The 25067-nt window shown below is 43.9% G+C and overlaps 1 protein-coding gene across 2 annotated transcripts in view; it reads right to left on the bottom strand.

Moving 5' to 3' along the window:
* Positions 1–25067, bottom strand: part of CAPN6 (calpain 6) — a 52739-nt gene that overhangs the window by 19416 nt on the left and 8256 nt on the right. For both annotated transcript variants that reach the window (XM_058847852.1, XM_058847853.1), the window contains 4 exons: positions 24321–24489; positions 2163–2294; positions 1720–1928; positions 1163–1355 (listed from right to left, as the gene is read on the bottom strand). In XM_058847852.1, the coding sequence (XP_058703835.1) occupies positions 1163–1355; positions 1720–1928; positions 2163–2294; positions 24321–24485 (699 nt within the window). In that variant the 5' untranslated portion in view covers positions 24486–24489. The remainder of the gene's footprint in view (positions 1–1162; positions 1356–1719; positions 1929–2162; positions 2295–24320; positions 24490–25067) is intronic.

The raw sequence follows: 25067 nt of genomic DNA, 5'->3' as shown, positions 1-25067 counted from the left end.
ACACTTTCAGGAACCTCCAAAACCAGCTGATTTTCTCTTGTTCTTGACAATTCCACAACTCTCTTCATACTCACAATTTCTGAATTCAATTTCTGAATTAATCGCCTTCATTCACAGAGAGGGGAATTAAAGCAAAATGTTTAGGTGACTTAGCTAAGATCAGCCCTATCTAAGGTTTTAAACTGAAGCAAGGGCTGTGGGAGGAAGATGCTGAAGTGCACTTAGATATGAACCCTGCAGCTCCTAGAAAATTATCCCTTTTCTCTGGGCTGCTGGATTAATGGCTCATGATCAATTATCAAAAAAAAATAAAAAAAATTAATAGGAATCTTTTAGGAAATATTCAGGTGCAGTTTGTTAGCCCTTCACACGTGATAAGGGCTGTGGACAAGGTGAGGATCCCAGAACTGCCCAGCCAGGGCCTGACATTGCAGATTTAGACAGAATACGAGCTCAGCCCAGCTGTCAAAGGTTTGCCTCCTCCAGGGCTGGCCCATTGGTGCTTTGTGAAGCACAAAGCATCTTTTGGGAGCTGTTATTCATCCATCTTCCAGCACAGGACTGGAGAGAGGTAAATCTTCCTCAGAAACCATTCCCTCTCTCCTGACCACAGGGACTTCACAGCCTCCAAACTGTGGGCACTGAGTTACCTGAGCCTCACGTGAGCCAGCACAGGCAGGTTCTGCACCTTCATTCCAGTGGGGAAATTATTCAGTATATTCAATATCAAACAGCATTTCCTGAATAAGCAGGTGAGCTCAGCCCTTCAGCTCAGCTCCACTCTTACCCTGGCACAACCAAAGTCATCTCAGCAGCTCCGTGCCAGAGCTGTTTTCTCTAAAGAGATTTCTCTAAGAAATAAAGCAATTGAACACTGCTATCTGCTCTGTAAATTAGGGTGGATTTGCCTCAGGTCGATTCACAGCTGTGGCCATTCAGAAAAAAAAAAATAATTTCAGACACACAGTGAAGTGGCAGCACAAGCAGCCACTGTAGTGACTGTATTTAGTGGCTCCTGGAGCTGGAAGCACTTGCTAGATTTCTCCACACAAAGATTTTCCAAACATGCAAAGGAGGGGCATGCTCAATATCCTGATAATGGTATTTCTTCCAGAATATTTTCATTGAAATAAACCCTTAAAATCCAGCTCTCTGTACTCACCGAAATGGAGCAGCTGATGAACCCTCCTCTTTTATGCACTTTCATCAAGTCTTCAAACAGCTTCATCTGCTCATAAATAACCTCACCATATCTGCCCTCTGCCAAATTGATGGATTCTGCCACTGCTCCAGTGAAATCCACCAGGGCTTCTGCAGCACAGCCTCCATCCAGGGCTTGGTAGGATCCAGCCAGCCTGGGGGCAACACACAACCACTTTACAGGGGGCTGCAACAAGTGCTCTAATTTGGCTTGAATGTAGGGAAGATGTTTTTGTCTCACCGAGGGAAAAACAGAGCAGAACAAAAAAGCCTGAGCAGACTGCAGATAAATCTTCTCTGCTTTCTAGGATCCTTAAGGATTTGGGCTGCTGAAGTGGACAGCATTGCATTCCTTTACCATTTACATCCTTAACAGAGATCAAAGAAGGAGCTTTCGATCTTTTTTACATTCTTTACCAGCAGCAAAACTAAAACCTATGGAAAGTCTGACAGAAATGAAGGACAAAACAGATAGAGGGACAACACTGAGGACTACAAGGACAACAAACCAGCTCATACTTAGCATAAGCTTTCTCCAGCAAAGCACTCCAGAATTCATTTCTCACGTTGGAATGGCAGTAGATCAGCTCCCCATTCTCTGTTGGCAGCAGATCATCAACCACCACCTCTGTCCACTCTCCAAAGCGCCAGAAACGGAATCGGAAAATCCCAGCGTATTTCCTTGGGTTTTTGGGGTCCCATTCCTGCTCCTTATAGTCTGGAATCACCTGGGAAACCATGGAAGGGGAAGTTCAGCCAGTGCACTGTGCTGAGGTTTGTTCCCAGGGCAGACTGCCCTGGAACACGTTAAAGAAAGGGAAGATTTGAATCCAGCAAAATTCACTCCTTGTTTATCCCAGGGAGAAAACCACTGGTAGGCTGATAGGCAGGGAAACAGCCAAGTCACCTAAATAAAGTTTATTAGCTTTATTTCCTGCACCACACACACACCCATCACCCACCTGCTGCCAGAGGCTTTTCCTCAGAGCCAGGCAGGAGCAGGCAGCCACAAACCAGCAGTTCCCCAGCCTGCCCTGGTGGAAGTCGTGGGAGCTCATTCCATCCACAAGCAGGTGGGGATCTTCACAGAGGTCCTGGAAAAGCAAACCAGAGATTGCTGGAGACTCCAGAAATGATCCCAGCATCCTTCCAGTCAGGAAAAGCAGCAGGAATTGATGCTGCTCTCACCTGAGCTCTGAGCTTCTTGTCAAGCCTCTAAAGAGGGGAAATGATGCCTTAAGGTTTTAGCCTTTATATTTTTCAAATGCTGTGCTGCAACAGTGCATAACTCTGCTTCACATAAAGTGTTCACTACTGTCTTCACGCTTTGGTCAGACAAAACAATTCCTCTGGGCCTGGAGCCCAAGGACACCTCACAGCCTCAGGCCCCAACAAGTACGAACAAAAGTGAATTGGAAGGGAACAAACTGGGGGAATGTGACTTCATTACCTGAAGCTGTAATTGGATAATTAACCTCTTATATGTAAATAGAGCAAACTTATATCTGCCCAAAAAACTGGTGACTGTCTTGGGTGCAGCCTCTGTGAGGTTTTTGCACTGCCCAGGGTGTACCTGTTAAAGGCCTTCAATAAATCCCCACTTTATTCTCTTTGTCCTGCCTCTGTTCCAGGCAGCCACTCCAAGGCTTCACTGCCATTCCTTTGGCTGCACACTGGAAACCCTCCTTCAGCAGCAGCCTGAGTCACTGCAGTGACCCCAACCCCTCAGCACCACGGCAGGAAGAGAACACCTCTTTGTGAAGCACACATTTAATTCCCTGGCTCTCCCAGTTCTCATGGATCTGGCTCCTGCTGGAATTATTTATCCCTCCTTTCCTGGCTCCATCTCTATCCACGTGCAGATTCCCACCAGAGCGTGGCTGGATCCTCCTGGGATGTCTCCCTGCTCCTCCCTGGATTATCCCTTGCCCTGCAGGGAGAATCTCTCATTGTCATGGACCACAGGAGAGCCACAGAGGTGCATTCTGCAGCAGGGATGTCCATGAAATCCTTGGCAGAGGAATCCTGCTGAATGGTAGAGGGAACCTCCCACCAACACATCAGCAAAAACTCGTGGGACCATCCCTGACTGGTGTGGAACCTGCAGGGCTCAATTCCTGACACTCTCCTGTCACTCACTGCTCTTCCTGATGGGCTGAGAGGATGGCAGAGCAGGCACTGGCAGGAAATTCTGCTCTTTCACACTTTAATAAACCTAAATTTCAACACTCTGGAAACGATCCTATAGCCAAGCATTAGAAATGCAGAATAAATAACTCCACCTCACTTCAAAATGGCAGGAGAGCCCAGGTTTCCTGGAGTCTGTCCTGTCTGCCATCAGCAGCAGAGGAAGGAGCTGTGCTCCTGACCTATGGATCCTCTCTGCCCTTTGGTAATTAAAGATGATGATCACAAAATAGCAGGACTTCAACCCAAGCCTGGCTAGAGCCCACAGGCATCTCTCTGATGTGACTCTGACAAATCAGTGCCAGATGAACTCATTTCCAGAGAAAAGCACCACCTCAGTGCTCTGCTGATGGTTTTCCTGGGCTGCTTTAGCACCCGAAATCAGCTCAGAGCATGGAATTCATAGAGCTGCAGCCGTTTTCCTTAAGAAAATTGTGATTTTGGCATGAGACTTTTCTCATTAAATAACAGCTGACATTTTAAATGCCTTTTGGGAAACAAGCAACTGATCATTACATGACACTGCTCTTCTGTCAGGAATTCTCATGTGTCTGCACTTAGAGAAAATTCAAAGCTTATTAAGAGACATTAACAAAAATCTGAGTAACAAAATGGTGCCTGAGAGGAAAACTGACCATATACAAGATACTCATCAGCATCTTGGATGGATTCATTCAGCCTCCCTGGATGCTCTGACATGGAATGGCAGCAGCACCTCCAGGCTGGCACTTCAGAGACGTAAATCCACCCAGCTGCAGGGGCTGACATCAGCTGGCCACTTGGCTTTCGTGGTAGTAGAAAACATCCCACATCCATGTGGGCTAGATTCAATTTTATATCCCATTTCCTGGCATTTCTGGCATTAATAATTTCTAGTTTGTTTTTCTTGTTAGAGTAATAAATGAGGGATAAATGGAGCCATCAGGGTTAAAACTGTCCAAACTTTTCTGTCACTACTGAAAGCCAAAACTTTCATTAGTCTTAGAAATTAAGCACTGCTGCGTATTACAAAGATCTTATTTGGTTTGTTTTGATAAAAAGAACCACATTAAACTGCCATCTTTTAATTGAAGTGTGTCTCACATGTCACAAAGTCCTCAGAGGAAAAACAGAGCAGCATGTCCCAAAACCGATGGATGAGAGCAGCATTTGCTGAGTGCTGGGGTCCAAAGCAAACAGGGAAGAGCAGAGTCAGAAACAGCACCTCCCTGCTTCCACCAGAGTCACCAAATTCTCCAGGGTCCTGCTTGATAAACCCTTTCTCATTAAACCACCTAAGAGCCCTGCAGTTCTGGGGCTAAAGAACAGAGTAAGAAAATGTCACCAATTCTGGTTCTTTTGTCATTAATACATTACAACAGCTGCTCTGGTGACTGTCACTGCATGGCTCAGATGAGACACACTAACACTGAGGCACAACCAAGGGCTCATTTCAGCTCTTTCCTCTCTTCTGGGCTTGGTGATTTTCACCACTTATGCCATACTGTAAATTCTTAGGAATACTTTTGTCTATCTAAGCCACAACTCCCCCAGCACAAGTGAGAAATGTGCTCTTTCAATATTGTTCTGCAGTTCTTGTGAGGATCTTCAAGCATTTTTGGTTGCCTCAAGCATGTAAAAAAATAAAAATTAGAAAGAATATATATAAAAAAAATTGGAAATATATTTTTCTACAATGCTCCCAGCAGTTAGGATATATAATGTTCCCAGTTTAGGATAGTTGAGGATCAAGCCAGTTACTATCAGGAGTTACAAGGAGGACACACTGACATGAGATGAGATCCAGGCACTTCAGGAGTCCCAATCCCTTTCCTCAGGATCATCTTGCATCACTGATACCTAAAGAGGCTGCCTGGAACAGGGGCTGGGCAGAGTTAAAGAATAAGGTGGGTATTTATTAAAAGGCCTTCAAAGGATGCACCTTGGGCAGTACAAGAGCCCAGCCAAGGCTACACCCAAGATGGGCACTTGGTCACGATTTTTCTCACTTTTATAGGTTTTGGTCCATTTCCATACTGGGGTTAATTGTCCAATTTCAGGTGACACAGTCCCATCCTCCCAGGTTGCTCTCCTCAGTTCGGGGCTGTTTGCACTTTCTGGGCCTGGAGCTGCAGCGGTGTCCTTGGTTCTGGGGCTGGGAAAGGATTGTTGTGTGTGCCTGAGCTGTGGGGAGAACCTGCTGACACTCTGTATGAACTCCAGAGTTATGAACCAGTGCAGTAGAGAATCTGGCAAATATGAAAGCCAAAACTTAAGGCATCATTTCCCCCCATCTGTGCTGTGAAGGAGAGAAACATCCTCCCATTTCCAAGGCAATGTTTAAAGGCAGTTTCTGGATCCTGCTACGTGATAAAAGCAGTTGTTGCAGTATTTGTGCCTGCAGGGAGCATCCCACGGTCCAAACGCAGAGCTGTCCCCAGTTGTGCCCTCCCACATGTACAGGATGGAATAAACCCCATCTGCAGAGCTCCAGTTGGGCTGGGCAGGGGCTGGAAGTGAGGTTGGAGGTTTCAGGGGCTCATGGCTCTGCTGAAAGCCCCGATGTTCTCACTGTCCCACCAGGTTCTCATTTGCAGGACAGAAGTCTGTTTGTGCCACCTCCCATCCTTGCTGTGTAGGATTGAAATATCTGACATTCAGACTGATGCTGTGAGGAATAAAGTGGCTCACAAACCCCTTTTTTCCTGATTTTAAATGGTCCCTTTATTTGTAACAGAGCAACCTGGTCAGCTGGCTTGCAATCCTGTTTGAGTCTGGATCCCACAGAATTCCCATATGTGCCTTCCCAGCCCCGCATCCAAGCAGTAATGAAAATTCTGATGAGTTCCAAACGAAGGGAGATTCCTGTAGGGCTCCAGCAACACAACTTGAGAGTACTCCAAGTAATTTATTTCACCAGCTATGCATCCTCACGACAGAGGTTTTGCAAAACAACGTGAAGCACAGGAGACAAGAGACTCCCATCTCACTGGAGACAATGGTTTGTGTCTTGTTCTGCCACAATTCCCTACAGTTAGAAAAAAAAAACTTTAAAAAAGAAAGGATGGGTTTTATTTGAGACCACTGAAAATACAGCAGGGAACTGATTGAGCAGGGATACATGCATTGACTCCTAGAATAATTCAGCTAAAGGAGAAAATTCCCCTCAGCCCTGAACATCTTGTCCTGGTGTATTACCAATATTCATGGAGTAAAAGTTATGCAGTATTGGTTATTAATAGGGAGAAAGACAATCAGAGGGTTAATTAATTAGCTGTGTGTCTTCACAGGCATTAGCTGAAGCTGCACTGTAAAAAACATTAACTGTAAAACATTAAGAGATATCTCAGATGTACAGAAAAGGGGAAAGATGATTTTTTAACAGATTAGGGTCTGTCAACTGTCTCAGAGAAAAACAGAAATTCAGCCAAGGGAAGAAGAAAGAAGAGCAGCAATTGTTTGCAATTAAGATTTTCAAAGGTTTCTGTAGTATTTAGAGCTTTCTTACTTCAGCACCCTTTAAAGAACCCAGCCCTAGCATGAAAAACAATCCAATTGCACATGAGACCTACAGAGGCAGGCACTATCAGACTGATCTACTTAAGCCCAGAAACCATTCCCTTAAATTTTTTAAAGCAGGTTGATTTCTGTCAGAGCTGAGAATTGTTTCCAATTTCTTCCCTTCTCCCACCCTCCCATCACCCTGAGTCAACTCCTGCAGAGACAGAGGAGGGAAGCAGGGCAAAGGCAATTCTTCTGAACATGGATGTAAAAATTCAGCTGCAGCTGACACAGAACCAACCTCATCTAAAGGAAGGCAGCACAGACAGCACGCTGTGGCTGTGGGGTTGGAGAGGTAAATGGGATTGTCCATCCTGTAATGAACCCCAGCATGGTCACAGAATCCTCCCCAGAGCAGGCTGTGTGCCAGGGCACTTGCAGTGAGCCCCAAGAAGCAAAACGACCAAGCCCAGCTGCACTGGATGCTCCAGTCCATGCAAAAAGTCTTTTACAACCTTGTTGTGGCTGAAAAAAATCTGCCTGTGGAGTGAAAAAAGAGAAGTGGTCCCTCAGGGGACAGCTCTTGGGGAAATCTCCATCCAACAAAACCCAGGGTCAGGAGTGACCTGGCTGAAACAGCCCTTGCTGAGATCAGGAGGGCTCTGTGGGCATGTACAGCCACAGAAGGCAGCTGTAGCCCCAGGTTCTGTCTGTACACCCCAGCTCAGGATGTGCAGTTCCCCTGTAAACTTTGTGCATCAGCTCCTGGAACTCAGATAACAGCACAGGAGCAAGGGGAAGAGCCTGCCAGAGCTCCAGCCTGGTGTGAAAGAAAACTCAGCTCCTTGGGGATTGAGAAATGCTTCTTCCCCCTCCTCCCTCTCCACTAAATCCTGTTACAAAACCAAATGCACCACAGACATTTTTATGGTGTTCTTTTTTCCATTTTCAGTTTGGGGCTAGTGGTGACTAATGCTCAGTCCATGGCTTTCAGCCTTGCCCTGACACGAGTGTTTGGGGAAGATCTGAATCAATGTTTTGGAAGAAAAAAACACCCCAAAAATTCGGAATTGGGCAACATGGTGTGTATCTTGGCTGCCTGTGGGTTCCACCTGTCCCCTGGAGCAGCACAGCCGCTCTCTCCAGAGCGCTGGCAGGGCTGGAAGGGCTCAGTGATGGGCCCTAGGGCTGAACTCTTCCTGAACCTCACAACCCTGCCAGTCCTGTGCCTCTGCAGCCCATTAATCCCTCCAGACTACAACAAAAGATTTGCTGCTCTCCCAGAACCCTCAGACAAGAACAAACCACCCCAAATCACCTCTTGCTGCACTGAGTTTGTGACGCTACAGAACTGCAGCACATCCATGGCACCTGCAGGGAAAAGCTGCCTTGTTTGAGAAGAACACTTTGTTTTTCATTGAATTTACCAGAACTCAGCCTTTGCCTCCTGCCCTCTTCCCCCTGCACCTATTCCCTTCTCTAAACTCAGTACCACAACTTGTGTGACCTTTGCTGAGCAGCAGCAATCAGAGATGCCATTCTCAGGACAGGATTCACCTCTGGCAACTTCAAATTCTCTCATCATCAGATGTCCAAACTGCCCTGGAAGCAGAGCTCAGCTCCTTTCAAAGGGCAGGGCACAGACATTGCCCTGCCACTGCCATGCTGCTGTGACACTGGGGACAGCCCTGTGTCTCTACTGATCATATAAACCAATAGTTCAGAGCAATTCCAACCTCCATGAAACTCGATTTTCAGCTATTCCAAAGCTACAACAACTGTGACATAATGTGAGGGGGGAAACAATTATTTAAAGTCACAATTTAATTGGTTAAAAATGTGTATGTTTAAACTTCCTGGGAAAAGTGATAGTTTTCCATCCTAAAGGGACAATTTTGGGGGTCACTAATCTGAAGTTTTCTTGCAAAATTTTACAAATTTCAATTACAAAATCCTTTTACAAGGATTTACTCTGATTTTGAGGTGTTGATGCTCCTTAAAAAAATAACAACAAACAGGTAGATGTAGTAGCAACATTTTAAAGAAAACCTGAATGTAGCCATGCACCAAAGCAGGGGAAATGTTTTTGCATTCAATGCAATAAAAGAGGATGGCCAGGGACAAAGAAATTAGAGAAATTCTCTGACCCCATTTCCAGACACACCCCAGCGTGGCCGAGGTCAGCCATGGGCTGCAAGGTCACTCATCAGACTCAAAGGCCACCCACTCTTCAGCTCCATCTCTTTATTGCTCCCTCAAAACATCTTTGCCTGTCCAATTCTTGGATGAGTTTCCTCAGATGGGGAATAAAAACAATAAGAAAAGGAGGCTGGAAAAGGTCACACCCGTTTTTTCACAGCACTGAGATGTTCAGCACTGGACCAGTGTGGAATAAACTATTCCCAGGTCAGTATTCCTGACTGTCCAGCTATGGCTGGGGGAGGGAAATATTTGTTTTTGCCTGTTAAGAAGCATCATTTTGGCTCAGGGGCCATGATCTTGTGCAGTCTGACCTTCTGCTGTGTCTCAGGGGGCTGGCAACGGATGCAGATGGAATTCTCTATCACTGCCTTTTATGAGGAAGGGAATTTGCTGTTTACAAAAGAGTATCAGGCAGATTTCAGCAAAATCACATTCTTTTTTTTTCATTACGTTGAGTATTTTGTGGCAAAACTAAAGCCAAGTCATGTAAACATTGTCTGGAGTGAAAATTCCGATTAATCTGGGAGATGATTTGTTTTTCCTGAAAGGAGATATTTCTCCCTTGTCCAATGGCAATGCACAGACTTCAAAGATTAAAAAGCATAAATCTAAACACCACATTAAAGAACATAAACCCCTTCAACAAGTTCTTCCTTTCCACACCCCTTTTCCAGCAGGATTTGCTTTCAGCTTAGACTCCACTATCAACCAACCATGGCATTTATCTCAGACACTTTCTTAAGGATAAAAATCCTTTATCCTCTTCTCCCAGACTCCTCATCTTTTTCAGACAGCACCTTGAGGTGTTTTCCCACTTATTTGCTTCAGGCAAAAGCATGTGAATGTCTGGGATAAGAGTTGGAGGCATTTCCAGTGACACCTTCCACAGGAACCTTTGGAATTGCGATCCACCCCAGCCCATTCTGGACGAGATGTTTGGTTCATAACATAAAAAGAGGAACTGTGAAATGACATAAAGCCCTGAGCATAAGACACAAGCTTCTTACACTACGAGATGAGTTGAGCTGTATCAAATTTTGGATTTTGAATTGGTTTTAAATAGAATTTTTTTTTTTTTTTTAGCCAGCCCAGCACAACTTTGCTGAGCCTATGAAGGTCAGAGTCTATGGAGGGTCTCTGTCCCAACATGACGCACATCAGACTTAAAATTCTAGTCTAGACATCCTTTCTAGGCAAAGATCAGCCTTTGAACATGCAAACCAGAGTGTTTTTCTTTCAGGAAGATCAAGAGTTACAAAACTATTGCCCCAAAAGTGACACCACAACATTCATTTTACTCCTGAATACTGAAAGCACTTTTACAACTCAGCCAAATCAGTGTCACAGAATCAGAAATTCCCAGGAACTACCAGGAAGGATTTTATTTACACAACTTAAAAACAAACAGCAGCTTCTATCTCTAAAACATCTTTTTAAACTTTGTCTTGGAAAGATTTTCATTTAGCAATAAAGTTATCAGCATGTGAGATAAGTTTCTTCAGTTTCTAGTGGTGACACTGAAAAACCCACATCAGTGACTTCTAAAGAAAGATTATTAAGCAAAATCCCAGCTCCTGTATCTGCTCTGATATCAATAATCAAACCCATGCTTTTCCCTCTATGTAGATAATTTTGCCTTGCACAGTTGGCTATTAGAGTACTAAAATGAATAAAATATGTTTGGATAACATGCTGTTTTACAAAGTGATCCTGAGGATTTCTTCTTTCCAGCCTCAAGAGAATTCCCAGGATAAACCACTCTGAATATGCTTTAATGTTTTTACAAACCCTGCATGTCACTTTGGATATTATTATTGTGCAACTTAAATGCCCAAACCACTGCAAAGCCAGAGGAACCTGGATGCTTTCATCACTTCAGGACCTGGGAAAACGTGGAGCTCTATCAGTGTTTGAATGCTCAATAAGATTCCTAGCACTATTAATGATAATTTATTTTGGATTCTCTTCTGCTTCAACCCAAAACAAAGACTAGAGCAGATTTAGTCAGACAGATCCATGGACAAGAGTCCTGGGAGGACTCAGCCTGTCAGGGTGTAGTCAGAATATTTACTTGGTCATGATTTTATCCCAGCTGAAGCACACTGAGTTTCACCTTTGTGGTTAAATTATTCAGACATTTAAGAGACTTCTTGCTTGCAAAGACAGAGTAAGAAACTCTTTTCCTTATTTATACCATGCTGTTTCTTTCCACAGCTCTTTCACTGCTTGAGCTAATTTTTGATTTTCCCGATGTGATACAAATACACTGAGATGAATTCACCACCTCATTTCAGACAAGTTTCTCTGTTAAACACTCACATCAGCACCATCACTGAGAAATTACCCTCCTGATTTACCTGCTTAGAAATCTTTGGAATCCAAATAATCTCCCTCCTATCTTTATGACCACTGGCAGCCATAGGAATATTCACAATGCCCAACCCCACAGCACTTCCCAGGTAAAACAAAGTGTTTGATTTGGAGTGATGGATTTGAAGCTTCATTCTGGGCAAAACAAAAAGGATCCAGACCTCCAGTTCCTGTTGTGTGTTCAAAGCACCACAAAATTTCCTCTAGAGATGAAGATTTGCTATGAAGATTTAGGAATAGCTGTGAGAACTTCATCATCTTTATTTAATCAGGGACAAACAGCTGAAGTCAGTGAAAAACCCAAGAAACATTTCTGAACTCCCAAAAGACAGGAGAAGGGCCTGTTTCTAATAATGTTGAGGTTTGCCAGTGTTGCTTTTCCCTTGTCTTACAACATAAGCATTTACAGTTCAGCCATTATGTTCACTGGGGGCAATGATGGTTTTTAATTTTTTACAGATTTTGGAATGTCTGCACAAATAACTTAACCTGGTGTCCCTATCTCACCCTCCCCCTCAGGGTGTGCACTTTTCACTGCAGCCAAATGCAGAGCTGCAGGGCAGATTCTCAGCTGAAAATCATCATCATTTTGGCTAAACCAAGGGCTGCTGTTGCTTTCTAGGTGCAAATTCCCTCAATTCACCTCTGTCCACAGGCAGATGCAGCTTTGGTTTGGTTCATGAGACATTCATCATTTGAGGGAAATGAATGTGCTCGTTAAGACCAGGAAGGAGAAATGCCATGGCTGGATTACATCTGAAATATCTGGATTAAATTTGAGTTATTCCTCTCATAGTGCAGACACCAGTGGCCATTAGGTGATGTGCCCAAATGTGAAAAGGAGATTTTTAGGCAGCTGTCACTTCTGAGGAGTTTTGTTTGTGGAGAGCAGTCAGTGGGTGAAGGAGGGAGGAGAGGCCAGAGGACGAGGTGCTGCATTCACATCTCCATTTAGGGAGGAAAATCAGTGCAAGGCTTAAATGCCCTTATCTGAAGGGAGGAGGAGACAGCAGTGACCATGCACAGCAAATGCAGCTCTGCACAAAACTGGATTATGTCTGGGGTTATCCTACTGACCCAGGGAGAGAAAATTCCTCAATTTTTGTCCTTTGTCAGCCCCACGAGTGCTTCCTTAAAGCTCCTGTGGTGAACTTGCAGCAGCAATAAACCTCCAAATGTGCAGACCAAAGGCCACAGGTGGATCACTGCTAAACGAGATTCAATTTTTTACTCACCACCACAGGACTGAAGATTTAGTACAATCTTAGTGAAAAAAAACAACCCTATTTTGATCATTATTCACTGTATCAGACTAGAAGGTGCTGTCTCCAGTCAAAAATGTGCTTTATACAGCACAGACACTCTTTATTAAGCACTGAATTTCACAAAGCACCGCAGAGACAACTGTTAGGGTTCAGTAGAGAAACTGAAAATGTAAGTTTGTAAACTAGAGAGTTTTCTTGAGCCTCTGGGTGAGAAAGTTAAAGGTTTAAACTGGTTTAAGAACAGAAGACAAGATGGAGGATTGAGGGTGTTGTCTCTTGTCCTTCTTCTTTCTTCTTCATCTTCTTCTTCTAGAGGTTTTTGGGTAATAATAAATGATTGGATAGAGAATTCTGCAGTGCAGCACTCAGGTGTTGGGTCATTGGGTCACTAAGGAAAATAATTTACTTGGCATTTGTTAATTGGGTAAAAAGACATATAAAAGTCCTTGAAGAAAGATCTTTGTTGGCCATTTTGCACCTTTCTATCTTAGTGCACACAGCTCCTTGTACCCTGCATCCATGTAATGCAGATAAAAGAATAATAAACAACCAAGTCCAAACAAGAGAAAACTGCCTCTCTCTCATCAACCTCAGTCCAAGGGGAGAAAGAACCCGACCACAAATGTCCAATCAAGACACCCAGATGGCTCCTGGGCAGCTCCAGACAGAAATTCCAGTTCCTGATGCACATCAGGAGGTCGAGGTGGCCTCTGCCACTCCCACACCAGCTAAAATTCAGTGCATGAAAATTGTAAGGTAACACTTGCTCATATCAAAAAGTGCATTTTTCCCGAGGAACAACATTTTATGTCCTGAAAGCTGTAAAAAAAAGCAGCAAATTCAAAATATTTTTGTGATTAAGGTAGAAATAATGCCACACACAGGCAAGACAGCAGCTCTCAAAGGTTCTTTCAGCTGTGTAGGATTTTTAAAAGCTTCTTTTTAGCCAAGAAAACATACATTTTAATTTAATCTTTAAATAGAATTAATCTTGAAGGAAACATACATTTGGATCACAGGAACACAGCATGAAATTCAAACAAATTACTCTGCAAATCACAGGCAGAATGGTTTACTAAATCAAATTCCAGCTCATCCCAAATACCCTTTTAAATATGGAAATAATATGACAAAAGCATGCAGCTCTTCACACAGAAAGCATTTTTTGGATGTGGATGCTTTCCACTCTTGCTGAAGAGTGTTGACAGAACAATAGCTCAATTTCCTTTGCAACTGGCATGTTCAGGCTGTAATTTCTCCTTCACAGAAGTCAGACATTTAATTCTTTTGGAAGACTAAATCAATGAACTAACAATTACTGTAAGAAGACTTATGCTAGCTGGGGATATGATCCTCAGGCTTTTTGTTTTACAGTCTCAAAATAAATTTTACCATGTCATTCCTGCCATCACCACATCGCCTCAGGACAAACAGAAACCGTTTGAGAAACCAATTTTCATCTAACGACAGCTGAACCAACTAAATAAAACCTGACATTTTAAACTTTAAAGAAACATTCAGAGCCTTGGAGTTGTACTGTTTGTGTCCTAGAAATGACATTGAGGTGGTTTAATGTATTTTTTGCTTTAGAGGAAACGACCACAGCAACATAAGAAAGCCTTCACCCAGTCTGAGGGAGGGAAATACAAACTGGAGAAAGCGCCAGGAGAGAAGATAACAAAATGCTGGCATCTGGAGAGCTGTCTGCATGCATGTCATTTACAAATGTTTGCCTTTAATTCTATTCCTGGAAGACTTGGGGTGAATAAAATCACTGAGCAAGCTGCCGCTTTCCAAATGCTGATCGCGTCGTGACGCAGCCGCCAACGAAACTAAACTAAAACCAAAGAATTTTCTGATGTGACACCAGGAACGGGATTGAGCCACCAAATTGATGTCAGATGGGGTCCACTCAGTCACCAGACTGTACTGGAGGGGTCAGACCTGGAGGCTTTCATGAGCCTTGCTCAACTCTTCTTCTGGGCAAGCCCCACCTTAACAAGATTTTCCAGGCAAAATAAAAATAAAATGATGGATTTCATAGAATAAGAGTGAGCAACCGCTCAATTCTGGGAACATTTTGGCAATTCCAAGAAGAAACATGTCACAACTCCCCCAGCTGAAAATGTTAAGGACAAAATATTATGGGGGGAATGTTTAATCCAGTCAGAAACCAAGATGGAAACATGTCAAGCAATGTTTTCATGATGCCTCCCATACTCAGCCTGTTGGGGGATAAGCAAGGTGACAAACAGAGCACAGTGAGAGAAAAGCTCTGATATTAATATTGAGATGTACCAGCATAAATCACTGGTAGGAATAGAAGCTAATTAAATTATGTTTTGTAAGTTTGTATTGTTTAGAAAATGATGCTTTCTTAAAATATCATCCCCAAGAGAACAAAGCAGTGTCTGCTTCGGTCTCAATAGGGCTTCTAAAATTGAACACTCATCTCAAAAAAGTGAGGCCCTCCAAAGGTCTGGAGCACTGTGTGCTCCCCTATTTTCATTTTTCCAATTAACACACAAGTTCTCTGCAGGGTGAAGCTCTCTGCCAGAGCTGGGCATCCCCACCCTGCTGCAGAAAGGTGAGGAGAGACACAAAATCCTAAAACAATGAGGGATTCCTGATCCTGTTTCTGGGGGACCTTCCCAGACACAGAAATGGAGCCCACCTGAATGAAGTTTTTATCAGGTTCTCGTGTTTCTCGCACACTGCACTCACCCCAGCCTGGCCTGGGGAAATGGGACCTGGACAAGGCTCACACAATGATATCATTTATCATATACTGACTACAACCCCCCAGAGAGGAACCCCAGCCATAACTGCAGGGAGGGATTCAGGGAGTTAAGAGATCACTCCCTGTTTGTTTGTTTGGCTGTGAGAGGAGTCCTGGGGGCACCACACACAGCTCTGCTCCACTTTCTGCCTCCAGGAACCAAACAGCTGGGAAAGAAAGTGCTGAACAACACATCTGCAACAACCCTTTGTGTCTGGTGACTGCTCAGTCCAGTTACTTCTCCCTGGACCCATCCTCTTTCCCATCACTGCTCTTAGTACAAAAATAAATCACATTTCCCTCCTAAAGCTGCCACAAATTCTACAGCACAGATTCTGGGGCTCTGCCTGCCTTCCAAATGCCACAGATTTGCCCTGGGGTGACAAAGCAAGTCCAAAGTTCTGCTTCACCCTTCAGCATCCTGCTGCCCAAGCCCCCATGGGGTGTACACACATCCATGTGTATATATCCATTTAAACACATCCCTGCCTGCTGCTCTGGGTTCATGCCCTCACAGCCTTCCTCCAGCCTTTATTTCTGTGTTAGAAATTGGCTTGGTCTCATCACAGACAGAAATGCTGCTGCAAATGAATCAAGGTTTCAGCTTGCTGGGGGGTTACTTTGGCGAAATTGGTAATTGTATGTGAAGTTTATATTGTTTAATTTAAAATTCTCTTTAGCAAAATGCAATCCAGTATGAAATATTTACTGTTAACAGGATTTTCTCAGGGTCCAATGCCCATCAGATTTCCAGAGACAAGCCTGTTAATTATTACTTTGAGGCTTTGGTGGCAAAGGTTACTTTAGAATAATAACAGGCCAAACCTGCAGACAAAGTCAACACACATTTTTCAGTTTGTCTGGTGATAACTGAACACCTGCAGGAGCTGAGAAAGGGCTTGAAGCAGAGATGTCAAAGCCACTGAGAAAGGATCAGTGTCATGTTGAACATGAATTAGCACAGTGGCCACGGCCTGGGCATTTCAACCCTCCCATCCCCATTTCCTGGCATCAACATAACATTTCCTCAGCTGATTATTCTGTATTTTTACTGTATCCAACGAGGTATATTTTGTGGCAGCTGTCTCTTCTGCTATGGCAATAAAGGCTCTCCCCTTTGCACAACAGGCTGGCTTCATAAAAGATTAGCTAACAAACACATAAATAATAATAACAATATCAGCCTGGAAAACAGGAGAGTCCTTTGGAGCCTCCCTGCTTCCTCAGGAGGCTGCTCTCAGATGCTGGGAGCTGTCAAGCACGTTTTACATGCCTGATGTAACCAAAATCCTCCTGCTTGGTTCTTGTTTTCCATCCAGCTATGGAAAAAAAGCCACAAATGAACCTCCCAGTTGTGAAACACACAAACACATTCACAGAAAAACCTACCTTTGCTATTTCTCAGCCAAGAAAGGGCAATGGACTGTAGGAATCAGCTGCCTGGAGCTCCCTACCTTCACCTGCCAGGGTGCCAGAAGGTGCCAAATTTTCTTTTCAGAACGTGTTCAGTGAATAAAAACCAAAAACAACCCAACCTCAAAACCTTAGGAGAATATAATCAGGGGAGAAGGGGAAAAACAAAGCAAAGCCCATGATGTTTTCAGTGAATTGTTTGGCTGGACACCATCAGAACATGATGTTCCAAGTACCTTAAAAGAGCTGAAAAATATTTCCTTGCCTCTGAGAAAAAAAAAAAATATCCAAGAAATATTTCAGCTTTATTAGCACATTTGGGGAAAAGTTACAACATTAAAATTAAAACCAAAAAGTATTTTTAACCCAGTATCTGCCCCCTACAAAAAAGAAGCCACTATTTCTCCCCTCCCTTATAACAAAAAAAGATCAAAAAGATCAATTATTTGGAACAACTGGGACTATTATTTCCTTCAAAATGAGTACAGGATCGAATTAGGGTAACACAAATAATGACAATATTATTCTATCATGATGTGCTCTATGACAACTTCCATTCTTGGTTGGTAAAATGAGAATTCCAGTTCCAAGGGGTTCCAGTTACTTTTTTATGTCTATAGATCAGTGCATCCTATATGTATTTGATTTATTAGAACTCTTATTTAGATTGCATTTAGATGTCAACATCCCCTCCAAAATCCTGGCTGCTAAGTGCTTTAGAAAGTTTTGAATTTCAGTGAATTCCTGCGTTCCTCATGCACCAAATCACAGCTGACCTCCTCTGTCCCATCACTCCAGGGCAAAACCAGGTGGCCACACCTCCCTTGAAAATGACATTACATTTCCAGCTGCTGCTGAAAATGATCCTGATACTAAAAGATTTTAAAATCATGGAAAATTCAGGGAGTTAGGAAGAAAGTCAGGCTTGGCAAGCCCTGGGAAAAGTGTTAAAAGTAGGTCCTGGGAAATGTTAGGCTTTGTGCTTGCTGAGATGATGTGAAACTGCACCTGTGTAGTCAGTAGATGATAAATGATATAATTGTTAGATGTGATTAGATATAATTATTGTTTAAAGAATCATGAAAAAACTATGTTAGGGGGTTTGAGGGCAATCATGAGAAATCCATGCTTGGGTAAAATCAATGTATACAATAGAACAATGTAAGTTTAATAATTAATATGAAAGTTATATAAAACATGTTCAGCTCAAAACAAAGTGGGGTCAGATTTGGGTCTGTGTACCCCTGACACCCCGAGCTCTTCAATAAAGCACCTTCATATAATCATTCTGTGATTATGTGCTCATGAACACTAACAATCCAAATCAGCTGATTTCACCAAATGAAAGAAGAAAGCAGATTCTGAACCCGGCTGATCCAGAATTTCAGCCATACAGGAAGGGTAAGACTTGCTTTGACCTGGATTTGAAAGACCTTGCCCTCCACTTTTGGAGGAGCCCAATTCCCTGGGATCTTTGCAAACCCCACATTTCCAGTCTGGATGGATGCAAGAACAGCAATAACCACACTGAAGCTCACTCACTCTACCAACCCTACCCTCATTAAACAAATAAAGCTCCCCACGCAGATTTTCAGTCACTCCAACAACAAAACAAACCCCGAGGTTCAGAAGCCAAGTGCCAGCACCGATTTTACCCTTAAAGAAACACAGAGCACGACCAAGCTCTGCCCAGCCCGGGGTCTCAGAGGGGCGACAGCTCATTGTTGGACCCCTAACACTCACCCATCACCCCTCCCCTTCCCTCCCAGCTCAAAATTAATTCGAACAACGTGAAGACAATTCGCCTTAATTGCGAGCGCATGGTCTCCCGCAGGATCCGCTGCCAGCCCTGGCGCTCCCGTGTGCAGTTGCCAGGGTAACGGGTGAGGAGAGGATGCTTTTGTGCCTCCTCTCGCATCCTCGGGAGCCGTGCCAAGCTCGGAGCTCCGCAGCTGGGATGGCTTTAACACCTTCTTCCCCTGTCCCTGCTCCCATCGCAGCCCTTGGCAGGCAGCTCCTGCTGCTCTGCACATCGACACCTGCAGCGCAGGCACAGGTGGCTGCAGTCAGCTCCAGCCTGCTGCAACTGCTCCCCTCCAGCCTGCAGCACGGCCAGGCTGCCTTTGCAGGGCTTTGGGGTACACAGTTCGTCCTTAATGGGGAAAGAAAAGATCCTTCAGCGTTATTTAGGAATTATTTGCTTCTGGTGGTTTCTCATTTGTTGTTGTCCCCACACCCACCCCCTCTACGCTAACAGAGGACTGCATCGTGTCTGGAGGACTACACAGTCCTTGCCTCCACAATTTTAACCTAAAAACCAAGACTGATGTGTCCAAAAACCTCCCCATCAATCTGTGATTATCTCCCAGGGCAGACTGCTTCCCAGAATTTAGCTCTTAATAGCTTTCCTATTTCTTTAAGATGAGGGGTTTAAACGTAGGTCAGAGCCTGCTCTGCCTATAACCTTTTATACCACTTTTGAGTCTACAAGGATTAAGCCTTGCAGATAAAAATAATAAAAATAATAAAAATATATATAAAAATAATATATAAAAATATAAATAAATAATATATAAAAATAATATAAATAATAAAAATATAATAAAAATGATAGAATTTTTGCAATCATTCTCTTTATATACACACACATGTAGTTAACAAAGGAATATCTGACTGTAAACTTTTCCACAGACAATGAGCTGTAGCTGAAGATCACAACATAAATTTGCTTTTAATGGCAAGGAAAACTACAGCAAACAGCCTCCCTGCTAGTGCCCAAGTAATTACAGCACACAAAAGTGCTTGTTGAAATGATCACCAGTGTCATCTAGGAAGTCCTAAAATCCTCCAGCAGCCCTGTACACATGGAGTGAATATCTGAAAGTCACCCACTGAGGGATGCTAGGCTGTCTGTGGAGGACAACATCCACGGTGTTGAGATCCAGGATGTGACAGACACCTAAGGAAAAGAAGCCAGTTCAGGATTGATTTCACCTCAGTGCAAAGCCCAGTCTTTCACTGCCCTTCTCTGCTACAAGCAGGTCCCAGAGGAGCACAGCAGACAAGTGAACCACAAGGCACTGGCTCACACAGCCTCCAGCCTGAAGCCACCTCTGTGTGCCCAGCTGTGCTTGAGGCATGAAAAAGGATTTGTGAGCTGCCTCGAAGCTCAGCAGAAGCTCAGCACCTCCCTGGAACACATTTCCTCACCTCCCAGATGCCACATGTGCCATTATTTCCAGTGCAAACACGAATGTCACAGCACACAGAGCTTTGCAACTTGTGTTTATCCTACACTTGAACAGGAGTCAATAACCACCAACAGCAGAGAAATGTGGACAATTAAGGGATAGGCAGGGAAACAGAAACCTAAACTTCAGTTTACATGTTTCAGTACATGTAGCCTTTGCAGAATAAGAAATTTTTCCAGGAAAACGACAATTATATCACACAAAGCTTTAGGAGTGAGGATGAGAGATGGGGAGGGACCCCTGTTCTGATTAAGCAAGAGGATTGCTGTTGTTCCATATTTTTAAGTGGAAAAAAAAAAAAAAAAGGGGCTGAAGGAATTAAAAAGGCACATTCAGATGTGAAAAAGTGACCATTAAACCATGAGCCACACTCCAGAAGGGGGCTGGGAGCATGGAGAGGGGATCTGGCACAGCAGGTAAATGTCACTGTTCACAGGGGCTGTCCCAGCCCCATCGCTTTGGCACACTGAAGGCAGCAATGCAGCTGCTGTGAGAGGAGTGCACCCCACTGCCAGGCCAGCTGATGGCATTCCCCTTTAATATCCACTCTCCTCCAGCTCTGGATTCCCCCCAGGCCCCATCCTGGCAGATATCCCCGGGTGTGATGAGCTGTCACTCCACTCCATGCCCCGAAACTGCTCTGGCAGTGCTGATGCTCAAAGCAGTGCCAGGACACCTCCCTCTCCTGCAGGCACCCCTGGGCTCCACACGAGTCCCAGACAGAAACAGATGTCTCTGGTCTTGTTCAAACTGCAAAACAGGGTCAGATTTCAGTGACACAGCTACAGAGGAGACAGAGGAATTCAGTGATGAAGAGCATTACATCTGAGGGACATTTAACCCAGGCGTGCTTACATCTGACAGCCAAGCCTTCCATGACCCTCATTCCGTGAAATTTATGACAACTGGGTTACTGTTGAAAATTCTGGAGGACACTGAGACCACAAATCCTGTCACTGTGGAATAAAGAACATTAATGCAAAAATCTGTGAAGCTCACCCAGACTAAGTGCCCACACAGGGATTTGCCCCAAGCTTCCCCTGCCTTCCAAATGAGAGCAAAATTTTAAACAGGTAACAAGGCAGGGGAGGGTTTAGGGTTTAAATCAGCACTTGTAAATATGAAGATGTTTCAGCTCCTGAGACAATGGATCATTTTCCACCATTTTAATTTCTAACATTTTAGTTTGAAGCAAACAAAAGTAAACTGCCTCCAGTAAACATGTGAAGCTGCAGAAGTCAGAGCTCCTGAATTCTCTGTCTCCCCAGCCTTGGGTAAATCACCAGCCTGCTCATCCCACACACCCCAATTTGGGAAGCTGGGAGACACTTGTTCCATTTATTCCTATCACTGTATCTCTCCAGAACACAGTACTGCCCTATTTCCTGGAATTTCGCTTGCATGGTGATAACCACCCCTGAAAATGCTGGAAAACTGGTGAGAGGAGTGGAGAATGGGCATGCAGTGTTTCTAGGAAAAAGGGCACATGCAACTCTCCACCTTCAGGCAGGTATCTGACCTTTGGAGCTAATGGGAATTGAATCAAACAGAGCAGTGTCCCTCTGTGGGCTGGGACACAGGAGGGGTTTCTTGGGAAGCAGTTCAGCAGCCCAGAGTCTTCCTGTGCTGTTTTCCTGGACACACACCAGCTCTGTCCTCCCAGAACATAAGAGTGCAACCACAGCCCTCTCACAAAGAGAAGATGCAGATGAAAGCAGAATCAGGGCTTATAAAACACAGGGTCAAGCGGGGAAACCAGGAAAGCACATGATAGGAGTCTCATTCTGTGGGATCAGACTATTTTCCTTTGTGAATAACTAAAGAACACTGTTTATCTCTGAAGCAAGCTTACCCACTCTTTCCTCACATGCCTGCCTGCCCTGCTTGGGGGATCACTGCTGTTTGTTTAACGCTGACAAAGATGTCCTTGAGATTCCATCCTTTTTGCCAGGTCAGTGAAAAAGTTCACACAAACCCGAGGTTTAGTTAAAAATGAGGCAGATAAAGTATCCATTCAGCACTGACAGTCATTCCTGGGTATTTTCAGCCCATGCTGAGCAGGACCACCACACAGAGGCAGCATTAACCAGGACAGGTGGCCAAGGACATCCCCTCTTGGCAGGACACAGCTGCCCCAGCCCCACTTCAGCCTGGCAGAGGGGGCAAACTCCAGGGAAATCACAGGAAAGGGGCAGGATGGGTTCTGGTGCTAATATCAGTGGGCAGAAAGGATGGCCACAAAACAATCTTTCTTACTCTTTTTCCAACAAACCAGCAGGTTTTCCCCACAGAAAACCTCCCCAGGAGGCTTCCTGCATGAGCTGAAGGGCTCTGGAAGATGCTGCACCTTTGAAATGAAATGATGGTGCTCAGCTCCGTTGTTATTTCACAGGTTTATCTCAGAGGAGCTGGGCAATTGGCAGAGCCCAATGTTCTGAAACACCAGCAAAGGATTCACATACCAGGAGAGGTTTAGATTAGATATAAAGAGAAATTTCTTTACCAAAAGGGTTGTCAAGCACTGGAACTGACTGCCATGGGAAGTGGTTTTTTAAGGACCTGTAGATGTGGTGCCAGGGACATAGCTCAGTAATGGACTCAGCAGTGTCAGGGAAAGGGTTGGACTCAATGATCTTAGAAGTCTTTTTCAATCTAAAAGTGCTTTTCAGTCTAGAAGGTTCTGTGGTTCTGTGTTGTTGGCATCAACACCAGAATTCACTCTCTGAAGTTCTGGTTGGCAGAGGCCAGGGACTGGTGGGATATGGTTCAACATCTCAGGAGTGTCAGGTCAATCTGTGTGTGGTTCTATGATAAATGATAATAAAATCTATGTAAATAGAACGTTAATTAATATCTGAGATTTCCTACATTAACATCATGTTTAATGGGTAATAATTGAATGCGAAGATAATCACTGACCTACAATTAGACTTCAAACCACTGACCAGCACCTTGAAAAAACTCATACACACAAGAATGGCCCAAAATGGCATCCTTGGCTAGAGTTTCGCTCTTGCTTCACATCTCTTACAGAGAACAAACACTCTTCCTGACCTCACTGTGCTGCACAGTATTTCCTTTGCTAGGAGGGGATGAAAGGCTCCAATAAACAGGAAAGCGCTCAGAAATAAAAATAAACCCTCAGACTTTGGAATGTCTTCTTTTTCTTTCCCAAATTACTTCTCCCCATTCTTCAGTCTCATGTCTTGAAATGAGAAGCAGGAAAGCAACCCTTGGATTGCTCACTAAATTCCAGCAGAGAAGCTGCTGTGAGGAATGAGCAGCACCAGGAAAGAAGAAGAAGCAAAAAAAGGGAAGCAGCCTCTTCTGGCAAATAGAGTCCAGCCTTGGTCAGCCTCATCTGTTGTCCCCTGTCACAGAGGACATGAAACAGAACCAGCTGCATATGAAGGACATCACATTGGCATCGTGTTTTCTAAGGAAAGACACTCAAGCCTGTGCTCCCAGAAGATTAATCCCCCAAGTGGACATGGGTGAAGTAAAGGAGAAATTCATCATTCCTAAGGGCAAAAACACTGCTAGAGGCTTCCACTGTCCTCTGCATTACACTTGTCACAGTAAGAGAACAGATGACACAGGCTGGACACAGGCTGAAAGCCAGACTGGAAATGGGTTTGTGATCTTCTGAATTGTTTGCTTATGGTTGTGAACTGACTTAAAAATACACGTGAAGCATAAAACCTCTGAGCAAACCAACTAAGAGACCCCGAATATAGGTGGTATTAATGATTTGGAATGTAACTACATTAGTTACAATTCAAAGCCAATGACATATTTGTTTCCCTGTTAAGATGCCAGTAGAAGTGGCAAATAGACACAAGCAGTCTTGGTGGCTTACAGATAATAGTTGTTCATTTAGCACAGAAAATCACTGGTGGGTAATTGAGGCTTTACACAAGTCAGAGGCAAAATCCATTGTGAATTCAGCCATGCAGAGACCAGAGCTGGCATCAACAAAAAAAGGGAAACTCTCCACTGTCTCTGGATAGAACTTGCTGCTAGGGCTTCACCAGAACCAAAGAGAAACAGCTGATGGAGAGGGTGGCAATTCACAGAATTCACAAAACAGAACAAAGCTTTGCCCAGACACCTCTTGGTGGAAGAGTCTCTGCTGGAGGAGACAGCAGGAGTGAAAAAACACCCACCCATTACCTTTGGCCGCTTCCATTCCACTTTTCCTTTTGCTGCTGAGTCATAGTAAAGGGATTCATGTGAGGCTGGAAACTCGGGATCCTCAAAGAGCCGGCCCTGCTGGAGGCACTGCCCCTTCAGCTCCTGGTACCTCTGATCTCGGAAGAGTTGCACTGATGAAGACATCTTCCTGTCCAGATGAAATCAATATTGGACAAACTGTGAAGGTCCAGAGCTGATACCACTCCCTAGCCTTTAACAAGAGAGCATGGAACTTGCTCTAAATGAGGTGACTTATTTATTTAAAATAAAACAAAAAAAACACAGATTATAAATTAGATTATGTTAAAGACTGGGTAAGTATAAACCCAAGATTTATAGATAAGGATTGTATTTTTTGTCTGAACAGAATTCTTATCAGGAAAAAGCCCAGGCCAGGCACAAGCCCAATATTTTGCTTTGCCTAATTGATTGGAAAGGTAGCAAAGTGAGGCTTGGCTCTCAGTCTGCACCATGTGTGAAGAGCTGGGCCATCTTTCTGTCCTACAGTCTCCTTCTGGCCACTAAAGCTTGAATTATCTACTCCAAATCTTATGCCTAAAAACAAATGAAACCAGATTTCCACATTTCTCCATCTTAATTTAAGTGACAATACTTTGGCTTGTACTGTTGTCTTTGAACTTTATGTTACATTTCAGGGAAATTTTTTCCCAGAAGGAGAAAATATTTGCAAATAATTGATGAGAACTGAAAGTATTTTAAAAAGCA

This window comes from Poecile atricapillus, chromosome 12 (assembly GCF_030490865.1).
Source record: "Poecile atricapillus isolate bPoeAtr1 chromosome 12, bPoeAtr1.hap1, whole genome shotgun sequence".
In the NCBI taxonomy this organism is placed as follows: domain Eukaryota; kingdom Metazoa; phylum Chordata; class Aves; order Passeriformes; family Paridae; genus Poecile; species Poecile atricapillus.
This window is presented reverse-complemented; position numbering and strand designations above follow the sequence as displayed.